Consider the following 12498-nt stretch of genomic DNA (forward strand, 5'->3'; position numbering starts at 1 on the left):
TGGCACCCCAAATTTACCTACTACTCCCTCCATAACATTTTTACCCACTTTAGCATTGAAATCCCCAACCACCATTACTCTCACACTTGATTCAAAACTCTCCACACATTCACTCAACATTTCCCAAAATCTCTCTCTCTCCTCTACACTTCTCTCTTCTTCAGGTGCATACACGCTTATTATAACCCACTTTTCGCATCCAATCTTTATTTTACTCCACATAATCCTTGAATTAATACATTTATAGTCCCTCTTTTCCTGCCATAACTTATTCTTCAACATTATTGCTACTCCTTCTTTAGCTCTAACTCTATTTGAAACCCCTGACCTAATCCCATTTATTCTTCTCCATTGAAACTCTCCCACCCCCTTCAGCATTGTTTCATTTAAAGCCAGGACATCCAGCTTCTTCTCATTCATAACATCCACAATCATCTCTTTCTTTCTTAATTTTATTTTCTATTTTGTACGATATTTTTTTTTTATTTTTTTATTAACACACTGGCCGATTCCCACTAAGGCAGGGTGGCCCGAAAAAGAAAAACTTTCACCATCATTCACTCCATCACTGTCTTGCCAGAAGGGTGCTTTACACTACAGTTTTTAAACTGCAACATTAACACCCCTCCTTCAGAGGGGTGTTAATGTTAATATTTTTACATAATACAATTCTTTTTATATAGCCGGACTTGAGTACTGGAAATGGGAAGTACAATGCCTGTACTTTAAAGGAGGGGTTTGAGACATTGGCAGTTTGGGGGGGATATGTTGTACATCTTTATACATATATGCTTCTAAACTGTTGTATTCTGGGCACCTCTGCAAAAACAGTGATTATGTATGAGTGAGATGAAAGTATTGAATGATGATGAAAATATTTTCTTTTTGGGTCACCCTGCCTCGGTGGGAGACGGCCGACTTGTTGGAAAAAAAAAAAATTCTTTTGAATTAATGATGTATATAAATGTGCTATTTTGCAGATGTACTACAATTTAGCATCAGGAATGTCTCCATCTGTGGCTTACGATGAGATGTGTCAAATAGGAGTGGATAAATCATTACTTCATCCAAATCTTCATGCTGAAGACTGGAAAGCTCTTCAAGAGTTGCTTTGCTCCGTTCAGTTCCAGACACTCTATGAAGATGTGAAGCCACTGTTTAATACTTCACACATTATGACTGGCGTAGTGAGTTTTGAATTCCTTCATTAGAATTTTATTTTCTACTTGTCGAAGATGATATTGCTTACATTTCCATAAATATTCCCATAAATTGACTTACATATGAATAAATGCATTGGCATTTTCTTTTTGAGAAGAATTTTTTGAATCAGAGAATATTTTCTACATGAGTTTTATTAAATTATTATTTATCTTTTTAAGTAATAATTTTTCCTAACATCTGCAGTTGTAAAAAGGAATATAAAATACAGTATCCTAGATATATCTAAAATATACTCCAGTACTGCATAAGTAAGTATAATAGAAAGAGACAGCTGCCACTTCTACTTTCAGACCATCAACTGGATGAAGATCTACTTCAGTCTTGATCATCTAACTGAAAAATTAAAGATTTTGAATCTTCAGCAGTTTGAAAAGCCTTTCATCAATAACCCTTTCCTGATCGAGTTGAGGAACTTATCAACTCTGCAGAAGTAAGGATTAAGAATAAGTAAAAAAACTCGTTACCTGAAGCTGTACACGTATATAAAAACTATTTCAGACATATGCCACCTATTGCAGCTTTTGTAGGGCTGGTGGGATTGGACAATAGGATGCAAGTCCCAGAAATGTGTAGATGAGCAAAAAAAGAGATAAATAGGCTGTATTGATTATGTTCATACTTTAATATATGTGGAGAGTTAGCCTGAGATGAAGGATTTGGAATTCATCAGCTGAATGGGAACTGATGCCTTGGTAAAAATGATTATGTTAAGAGTTTTGGGTATGGTAATTTAAAGGCAGTATTTAAGACTATACAGTGTTAGAACAACCAAGACCAGATATATTGAGGGGGTTCTTTCTAGAGTGGGAAGTATGCAAAAGGCTTTATCTGGAATGGCCTCAGATAGGGGAGATATGACTGAATGTGGTGGGAATATTATATGTACTGTGCAGCAATGTGATCAAAGAAAACATTATTGATTGAAAGCCACTCATGTGATTATCTTTCAGTAGGTTTCATGTATCAAGTAATGTTTTATAATATGTAATACACATGTAATTCATATATGATTTCATATTGCTTTTAGGAATCACTACAAAGAATATTTATTTCCTCTCCTATATAGATTTTTGCGTGGTGTATTTATTGGTATATCAGCCATTCAGCAGTGGAGTTTGAGGAATGATGATCCATCCTACAAGCATATTTTTGCTAAGATACTTATTAGAGTTACTGCAGCACTCACACCCATCACCAAAGATGGTAAGCTTTGGCATGATACAAGGCATGATTAATATATGAAACCCTCGATTCATATGCTGACAGTGTTATAAGTTGTAAGTGTTCCCCTGGCAAGCATTAACTTTTAAAAGTTACTCAGTTTTCAGCTCCAGTATATTTTTCTTAGCTTGTATATAATTCTCTCAATAACACTTTTCTTTTATATTATTTTTCAAGTTACTATTATTATTATTTTTTTTCAACAAGTCGGTCGTCTCCCACTGAGGCAGGGTGACCCAAAAAAGAAAGAAAACCCCCAAAAAGAAAATACTTTCATCATCATTCAACACTTTCACCTCATTCACACATAATCCCATCTTGTTCCTCATCCTCATATCCGACATAGACAAGGATGTCAGCCACAGCACCGTGTCTTCCTTTGCAGATGACACCCGAATCTGCATGACAGTGTCTTCCATTGCAGACACTGCAAGGCTCCAGGCGGACATCAACCAAATCTTTCAGTGGGCTGCAGAACAATATGAAGTTCAACGATGAGAAATTTCAATTACTCAGATATGGTAAACATGAGGAAATTAAATCTTCATCAGAGTACAAAACAAATTCTGGCCACAAAATAGAGCGAAACACCAACGTCAAAGACCTGGGAGTGATCATGTCGGAGGATCTCACCTTCAAGGACCATAACATTGTATCAATCGCATCTGCTAGAAAAATGACAGGACGGATAATGAGAACCTTCAAAACTAGGGAGGCGAAGCCCATGATGACACTCTTCAGGTCACTTGTTCTATCTAGGCTGGAATATTGCTGCACACTAACGGCACCTTTCAAGGCAGGTGAAATTGCAGACCTGGAAAATGTACAGAGGGCTTTCACGGCACGCATAACGGAGATAAAACAGAGATTGGTGGATGAATTTGGTAGGGTGTGCAAAAGAAGAAAATTAAAGGTGAATACAGGAAAGAGTAAGGTTATGAGGATAACAAAAAGATTAGGTGATGAAAGATTGAATATCAGATTGGAGGGAGAGAGTATGGAGGAGGTGAACATATTCAGATATTTGGGAGTGGACGTGTCAGCGGATGGGTCTATGAAAGATGAGGTGAATCATAGAATTGATGAGGGAAAAAGAGTGAGTGGTGCACTTAGGAGTCTGTGGAGACAAAGAACTTTGTCCTTGGAGGCAAAGAGGGGAATGTATGAGAGTATAGTTTTACCAACGCTCTTATATGGGTGTGAAGCGTGGGTGATGAATGTTGCAGCGAGGAGAAGGCTGGAGGCAGTGGAGATGTCATGTCTGAGGGCAATGTGTGGTGTGAATATAATGCAGAGAATTCGTAGTTTGGAAGTTAGGAGGAGGTGCGGGATTACCAAAACTGTTGTCCAGAGGGCTGAGGAAGGGTTGTTGAGGTGGTTCGGACATGTAGAGAGAATGGAGCGAAACAGAATGACTTCAAGAGTGTATCAGTCTGTAGTGGAAGGAAGGCGGGGTAGGGGTCGGCCTAGGAAGGGTTGGAGGGAGGGGGTAAAGGAGGTTTTGTGTGCGAGGGGCTTGGACTTCCAGCAGGCATGCGTGAGCGTGTTTGATAGGAGTGAATGGAGACAAATGGTTTTTAATACTTGACGTGCTGTTGGAGTGTGAGCAAAGTAACATTTATGAAGGGATTCAGGGAAACCGGCAGGCCGGACTTGAGTCCTGGAGATGGGAAGTACAGTGCCTGCACTCTGAAGGAGGGGTGTTAATGTTGCAGTTTAAAAACTGTAGTGTAAAGCACCCTTCTGGCAAGACAGTGATGGAGTGAATGATGGTGAAAGTTTTTCTTTTTCGGGCCACCCTGCCTTGGTGGGAATCGGCCGGTGTGATAATAAAAAAAAAAAAACACCTCAATTACTGGGAGCGCTTGAGGTTCCTAAACCTGTATTCCCTGGAATGCAGGAGGGAGAGATACATGATTATATACACCTGGAAAATCCTAGAGGGACTAGTGCCGAACTTGCACACGAAAATCACTCACTACGAAAGCAAAAGACTTGGCAGACGATGCACCATCCCCCCAATGAAAAGCAGGGGTGTCACTAGCACGTTAAGAGACCATACAATAAGTGTCAGGGGCCCGAGACTGTTCAACTGCCTCCCAGCACACATAAGGGGGATTACCAACAGACCCCTGGCAGTCTTCAAGCTGGCACTGGACAAGCACCTAAAGTCAGTTCCGGATCAGCCGGGCTGTGGCTCGTACGTTGGTTTGCGTGCAGCCAGCAGCAACAGCCTGGTTGATCAGGCTCTGATCCACCAGGAGGCCTGGTCACAGACCGGGCTGCGGGGGCGTTGACCCCCGGAACTCTCTCCAGGTAAACTCCAGGTAATAATCACTGTTTTTGCAGAGGTGCCCAGAATACAACAGTTTAGAAGTATATACGTATAAGAATACACAATATATCTCTCCAAACTGCCAATATCCCAAACCCCTCCTTTAGAGTGCAGGCATTGTACTTCCCATTTCCAGGACTCAAGTCCGGTTATATAAAATAACCGGTTTCCCTGAATCTCTTCACTAAATATTACCCTGCTCACACTCCAACAGGTCATCAAGTCCCAAATACCATTTGTCTCCATTCACTCCTATCTAACATGCTCACGCACGCTTGCTGGAAGTCCAAACCCCTCGCCCACAACATCTCCTTTACCCCCTCCCTCCAATCTTTTCGAGGACAACCCCTGGAGTTTACCTGGAGAGAGTTCCGGGGGTCAACGCCCCTGCGGCCCGGTCTGTGACCAGGCCTCCTGGTGGATCAGAGCCTGATCAACCAGGCTGTTGCTGCTGGCTGCACGCAAACCAACGTATGAGCCACAGCCCGGCTGGTCAGGAACTGACTTTAGGTGCTTGTCCAGTGCCAGCTTGAAGACTGCCAGGGATCTGTTGGTAATCCCCCTTATGTATGCTGAGAGGCAGTTGAACAGTCTCGGGCCCCTGACACTTATTGTATGGTCTCTTAACGTGCTAGTGACACCCCTGCTTTTCATTGGGGGGATGTTGCATCGTCTGCCAAGTCTTTTGCTTTCGTAGTGAGTGATTTTCGTGTGCAAGTTCGGTACTAGTCCCTCTAGGATTTTCCAGGTATATATAATCATGTATCTCTCCCGCCTGCGTTCCAGGGAATACAGGTTCAGGAACCTCAAGTGCTCCCAGCCTTCCTTCCCCTGTAGATTTATATGCTCTCCATGTCATTCTACTTTGATCCATTATCTCTAAATGACCAAAGCACCTCAACAAACCCTCTTCAGCCCTCTGACTAATACTTTTATTAACTCCACACCTCCTAATTTCCACACTCCGAATTTTCTGCCTAATATTTACACCACACATTGCCCTTAGACAGGACATCTCCACTGCCTCCAACCGCCTCCTCGCTGCAGCATTTACAACCCAAGCTTCACACCCATATAAGAGTGTTGGTACTACAGTGGACCCCCACATAATGATATTAATCTGTTCCTGAGAGCTCATTGTTATGCGAAATTATCGTTATGCGAATGAATTTTCCCCATGAGAAATAATGGAAATCAAATTAATCCGTGCAAGACACCCAAAAGTATGAAAAAAAATTTTTACCACGTGAAATATACATTTTCCTACACACAAAGAGAAGGATACATGCACAATAGTAGAGTAGTACATGCACAGTATATATTGTGCATGTACTACTCTACTAAATGAAGAATAAATGACACCTTTATTGAAGATGCAGCAATGACTGATGAGACACTGTGTCCTGGGAGTGCCTTTTCCTCCTGAGTACTGTAGGTCCTGTTTGACATTTTCTTCCAGAACAGGCCTTATCACACTGTGTATGCCACTACGATTCTTAAATCTCTCAAACCAACCTTTGCTGGCTTTAAATTCACCAATATGAGCACTAGTTCCAGGCATTTTTCCCTGTTCACCTGGGTGTTAGTCGACTGGTGTGGGTTGCATCCTGGGAGACAAGATTAAGGACCCCAATGGAAATAAGTTAGACAGTCTTCGATGACACTGACTTTTTTGGGTTATCCTGGGTGGCTAACCCTCTGGGGTTAATTGTTTCTTGGTATTCTCAATAAGCCACACCAACAACGGTGCTACAGCAGCAGCAGCTGACAGTGCTACAGTAGCAGCATCTGACAGTGCTACAGCAGCAGCTGACAGTGCTACAGCAGCAGCAGACGGTGCTACAGCAGCAGCAGATGGTACTACAGCAGCAGCAGCAGCTGACGGTGGTACAGCAGCAGCAGCAGCTGATGGTGGTACACCAGCAGCAGCAGACAGTGCTACAGCAGCAGCAAACGGTGCTACAGCAGCAGCAGATGGTGCTACAGCAGCAGCAGATGGTACTACAGCAGCAGCAGCAGCTGACGGTGGTAAAGCAGCAGCAGCAGCTGATGGTGCTACAGCAGCAGCAGCAGCTGACAGTGCTACAGCAGCAGCAGCAGCAGCTGACAGTGCAGCAGCAGCAGCAGCTGACAGTGCAGCAGCAGCTGACAGTGCTACAGCAGCAGCTGACAGTGCTACAGCAGCAGCTGACAGTGCTACAGCAGCAGCAGACTGTGCTACAGCAGCAGCAGACGGTGCTACAGCAGCAGCAGACGGTACTACAGCAGCAGCAGCTGACGGTGGTGCAGCAGCAGCTGACGGTGCTACAGCAGCAACAGCAGCTGACAGTGCTACAGCAGCAGCTGACATTGGAAATAAATGGTATGAAATACTGACACAATGGAAATATAAACACATATGCAGTATAATGTGATCCTTTATTGACTACGTTTCACCCACACAGTGGGCTTTTTCAAGTCACAAACACAGTGGGCTTTTTCAAGTCACAAACAGATCTGTTTGTGTCTTGTAAAAGCCCACTGTGTGGGCGAAACGTAGTCAATAAAGGATCACATTATACTGCATATGTGTTTATATTTCCAGCAGCTGACAGTGCTACAGCAGCAGCAGATGGTACTACAGCAGCAGCAGCAGCTGACGGTGGTACAGCAGCAGCAGCAGCTGATGGTGGTACAGCAGCAGCAGCAGCTGATGGTGGTACAGCAGCTGACAGTGCTACAGCAGCAGCAGCATCAGCAGTTGACCATGGTACCACAGTATTTCGATAATATTTCTCACCCTTTTTACCACAGGGTTGGCACTAGAAGCTTTCTTGGGGCCCATGGTCACTTATTTTGCAGATAAAATCACCAAAAATGCTGTAATAATACGAAATGTTCCGATTGTATGCTTGGATGTTACCGCGGAGGCTGGCTTGTAAACAATGCCACCGGCGGAACATGTGAGGCTGGCTCAGGCCTCACATAGACGCGTCTCAGACGAGTAGCGTTGAGCGAGTTTTTTAGCGCTATGCGAGGCAAAATTTTAGCGATAAAATGTATCGCTATGCGGATTTAACGTTATGTGATGCCAATAGTATGCGGGGGTCCACTGTACTATACTTTCATACATTCCCTTCTTTGCCTCCATAGATAACATTTTTTGCCTCCACATATACCTCAGTGCACCACTCACCTTTTGTCCTTCATCAATTCTATGATTAACCTCATCCTTCATAAATCCATCCACTGACACGTCAACTCCCAAATATCTGAAAACATTCACTTCTTCCATACTCTTTCTTTCAACACACCGGCCGTATCCTACCGAGGCGGGGTGGCCCAAAAGGAAAAACGAAAGTTTCTCCTTTTACATTTAGTAATATATACAGGAGAAGGGGTTACTAGCCCCTTGCTCCCGGCATTTTAGTCGCCTCTTACAACACGCATGGCTTACGGAGGAAGAACTCTGTTCCACTTCCCCATGGAGGTAAGAGGAAATAAACAAGAACAAGAATTAGAAAGAAAATAGAAGAAAACCCAAAGGGGTGTGTGTATATATATGCTTGTACATGTATGTGTAGTGTGACCTAAGTGTAAGTAGAAGTAGCAAGACATACCTGAAATCTTGCATGTGTATGAGACAGAAAAAAAAAGACACCAGCAATCCTACCATCGTGTAAAACAATTACAGGCTTCAGTTTTACACTCACTTGGCAGGACGGTAGTACCTCCCTGGGCGGTTGCTGTCTACCAACCTACTACCTAGATTCTTCCATACTCCTCCTCCCCAATTTGATATCCAATTTTTCTTTATCTAAATCATTTGATACCCTCATCACCTTACTCTTTTCTATGTTCAGTTTCAACTTTCTACCTTTACACACTCCCAAATTCGTCCACTAACCTTTGCGATTTTTCTTTAGAATCTCCCATAAGCACAGTATCATAAGCAAAAAGTAACTGTGTCACTTCCCATTTTGCATTTAACCCTTTGACTGTCGCGGCCGTATATATACGTCTTACGAGGTACTGTGTTTGACGTATATATACTCATAAATTCTAGCGGCTTCAAATCAAGAAGGAGAAAGCTGGTAGGCCCACATGTGAGTGAATGGGTCTGTGTGGTCAGTGTGCACCACATAAAAAAAATCCTGGAGCACGCAGTGCATAATGAGAAAAAAAAAAACCTACCGTTTTTTTTAATTAAAATGCCGACTTTGTGGTCTATTTTCGTATAGTATTTATGGCTGTATTTTTGTTTTCTTGGTCTCCCTTGATAGAATGGAAAACATATTATAGAAAAAGAGATGATTTTGATAGATTTTACTATAAAAAGAACCTGGAAATGGAGCTCAAAGTAGGGGAAATGTTTGATTTTTGCCTATGTTCAAAAGTAAACAAATGACATCATTGTCCAATAAATGCCCAACTAGCCATTCTAATATGCAGTCATGAATGGGTTGATGTTATTTATACAGTTATTACAGTATTGGAGTAGTCTGCGTAATAGTAAATCTTCTGTTTTTTGTTTGAATAAAAATTCAAAATAGAAAGCAAGAGTAATATCAGAGGGGCCTGGAGACATGACTGATGAACAAAGAAAATGTTATTTTAGAGCCAGGAATGTCTGCATTGTTCATTCTGGACCTTATTTTGAAATTGTCATATTTTTTAATTTTCGTGAAATTGGCCAAATTGCAAACTTCTGACCACGTTATTGGGTAGTTGAAATTGGTAAATGGGCAGTTTCTTGTACTCAATCGATAGAAAAACCAGAGTTCTAAAGAAATAGCTATGAGTTTGATCGACTGAAACAATGGAATTAGCCGAAAATAGGGCTCAAAGTGGGCGAAATCGCCGATTTGTAAGTATCGCCAAGGTCGCTAACTTCGCGAGAGAGTAATTCCGTCAGTTTTTCATCAAATTTTGATTTTTTGGTGTCATTACAATCGGGAAAAGATTATCTATCATTTCATGAGAAAAAATAATTTTTTTTTTTTTTTTTTTTTTTAAATTTTGCGACACCAGGAGACACCTCAGGATTGGGGGTTGCGACAGTCAAGGGGTTAATTCCCCATAATTTAATCCCACCCCTCTCCCGAACACCCTAGCATTTACTTCTTTTATTTTTTTTTATTTTTATGGTCATAATTTTCACACTTTCCAGACCCACTGTCTATATGCATAATAATGATAATAATAAAAATAATAATAGTAATAATCTTCATTTCTACAAATACATAATACAACTTATACAGACCTAACTGACATCAGTGACATACTATAGATAAAGCCCCTGGTTATGCAGAGCATTATGGGCAAATTAGGTTTTGTCCCTAGGATGCATCCCACACCAGTCAGTCAATACCCATGTACCTATTTACTGCTAGGTGAACAGGGACAGCAGGTGTGTCTATTCACCAAAATGTTTCCATGCTTACCAGGAATCGTACAATGGACCTCAGTGTTTGAGCTGATTGCGCTTCCAATCGAGCTATGGGACACCTTGAGTAAGAACTTTCAGTTTTGTTATGCTATAGTGCTTTATCATGCATAATACTCTGTGAATGAGTGGACTGAATGAAGTCTTCAGAAATGTCATTCCCCTACCTTGATGGGAGATGGCCAGTTTGTTAAAAAAAAGAGAAAGAATAGGAGAGTTTGGGGATGTTGCAGTTCAAAGGATCACTTGAATTGTGATATATCTGCACGCTTCTGAAAAGAGAGCTATGGAATGAACGATGGTGAATGCATTTTCTTTTCTTGGTTACCCTACTGGTAATGTGGTGGGAGATGGCAAGTATAGCTCATGCTAGTCAGGTTCTTATTCAGATCACTTGTACATTTTTTCAATTTATTTTTAAAGTTACTCAAGTTATTAGTTTCAGTGGCTACTAAGACTTCAACCTTTTACTATCAGAATAAGTGTAGAAGTTTTGAAGAGGAGACTTTGACTATCTCTGCCAAGTGTCAGAGCATTTAGTCTGTGATGAAGGTGTGCCAGTGACCTACCAATAGCAATAATCTGGTTGAACAGGCAATCAACAAAAAAGTCTTGCCCCTGGCTGGGATGTGTAGGTAGAAAAGCTATCAGAACCAGTCACAGGTATATTGCAGTGCTAAGTGTGACATTATGAACCTTGTCAGTAGGTAACCTGAACCACTGATGAAATTTATTACTTGGTAGCTCTTCTAAGGGGTATTTATGTAATGCCATATGAGCCCATTAATTATGGCTGTTCTTGATGTAAATAATTGATGTATAATATAACATACCAAAAATATATATATTTAAGAAAACTTTTGCCTCTGCCAGGAGTTTCCAGCCTGTATGAGAGACTTTTAGACCCTCAACTGTTTAAGGAACTACTGAAGAACTACTCCCATATTGTTGAAGACATTCATAGGACTGAAGCAAACATGAGTCTTCAGTTGCAGGTGAGTCAGTGCTAGTATAAGTTTTTAAGACTTTAAACCTGTACTCACTCTAGCTGCCCTTCTCTCTGAAAGTCTCACACTCATTATAAACTTATGATGATTGAAACTAAGTTATTGCACAACCATGTTTCCTATTTTGCACCTGTATGAACCTACACTCTAACCCCTAACTAATGTAGACCTTCCAACACTATGCTGTATGACCCACATGAATATAGTGTTTTTTTTAAATATAATAAAAATAATTATAATTTAACATGTCCTCATCACAATACATAGAGAAGATACATACAATACTGTATGCATAATATATATATGTCCAGAAATAGTTGTGAATTTTAATAATAATTAGTTTTTTTTTTTTATTTTCATATAGTCGGACTTGAGTCCTGGAAATGGGAAGTACAATGCCTGCACTTTAAAGGAGGGGTTTGGGATATTGGCAGTTTGGAGGGATATGTTGTGTATCTTTATACGTATATGCTTCTAAACTGTTGTATTCTGAGCACCTCTGCAAAAGCAGTGATAATGTGTGAGTGTGGTGAAAGTGTTGAATGATGATGAAAGTATTTTCTTTTTGGGGATTTTCTTTCTTTTTTTGGGTCACCCTGCCTCGGTGGGAGACGGCCGACTTGTTGAAAAAAAAAAAAAAAAAAAAAAAATTATATATAAATGCCACAGTAAGTTGAAAGCTCATTGTATGCACAGCACTGTGGGCAAACAAATTATATATTGATTAATAATAAATAATGTTTTAAAGCAAGATAATTATTAATTCTCAATTTCCATTTTTATACAGCTGAATAGGTCTTCCCTCTTGGATGAAATGGAATATGATTTTTTTGTTGCTGAGAATTCTACAAATAAATCAACATATCTGCTCCTGCTCTCAGAGTTAAGGACTTCCATTCTTAACCTAACAAAATCAGTAATGCCACCAAACAAGACATCAGAAATAGCTGTAACTGGAGACAATTTTCTGACGACTGTTACTTCAAATTTGGTGCAAAATGTAGAGGAAGTTCTTCATGTTGCGTGAGTAGAAAATTATTTGTATTGAACCTGTTCAGTATTAGGATAATTATTTAACATTCAAGAAATAGTATATTGGTTATACTGAAAGAACCTCTACACATAGTATAATTTGGGGCAACCTCCTAAAAATTACAATACAGTGGACCCCCGGTTAACGATATTTTTTCACTCCAGAAGTATGTTCAGGTGCCAGTACTGACCGAATTTGTTCCCATAAGAAATATTGTGAAGTAGATTAGTCCATTTCAGACCCTCAAACATAC

At 40.7% G+C, this 12498-nt stretch overlaps 1 protein-coding gene across 2 annotated transcripts in view; it reads left to right on the forward strand.

Annotated features, from left to right (window-relative positions):
• Window positions 1-12498, forward strand: part of LOC128687048 (uncharacterized) — a 195726-nt gene that overhangs the window by 65465 nt on the left and 117763 nt on the right. For both annotated transcript variants that reach the window (XM_070082543.1, XM_070082544.1), the window contains exons 37-41: window positions 981-1187; window positions 1515-1654; window positions 2291-2427; window positions 11079-11200; window positions 12000-12235. In XM_070082543.1, coding sequence (XP_069938644.1) covers window positions 981-1187; window positions 1515-1654; window positions 2291-2427; window positions 11079-11200; window positions 12000-12235 — 842 coding nt within the window. The remainder of the gene's footprint in view (window positions 1-980; window positions 1188-1514; window positions 1655-2290; window positions 2428-11078; window positions 11201-11999; window positions 12236-12498) is intronic.

The sequence above is a fragment of the Cherax quadricarinatus genome, chromosome 7 (genome assembly GCF_038502225.1).
Source record: "Cherax quadricarinatus isolate ZL_2023a chromosome 7, ASM3850222v1, whole genome shotgun sequence".
In the NCBI taxonomy this organism is placed as follows: Eukaryota; Metazoa; Arthropoda; class Malacostraca; order Decapoda; family Parastacidae; genus Cherax; species Cherax quadricarinatus.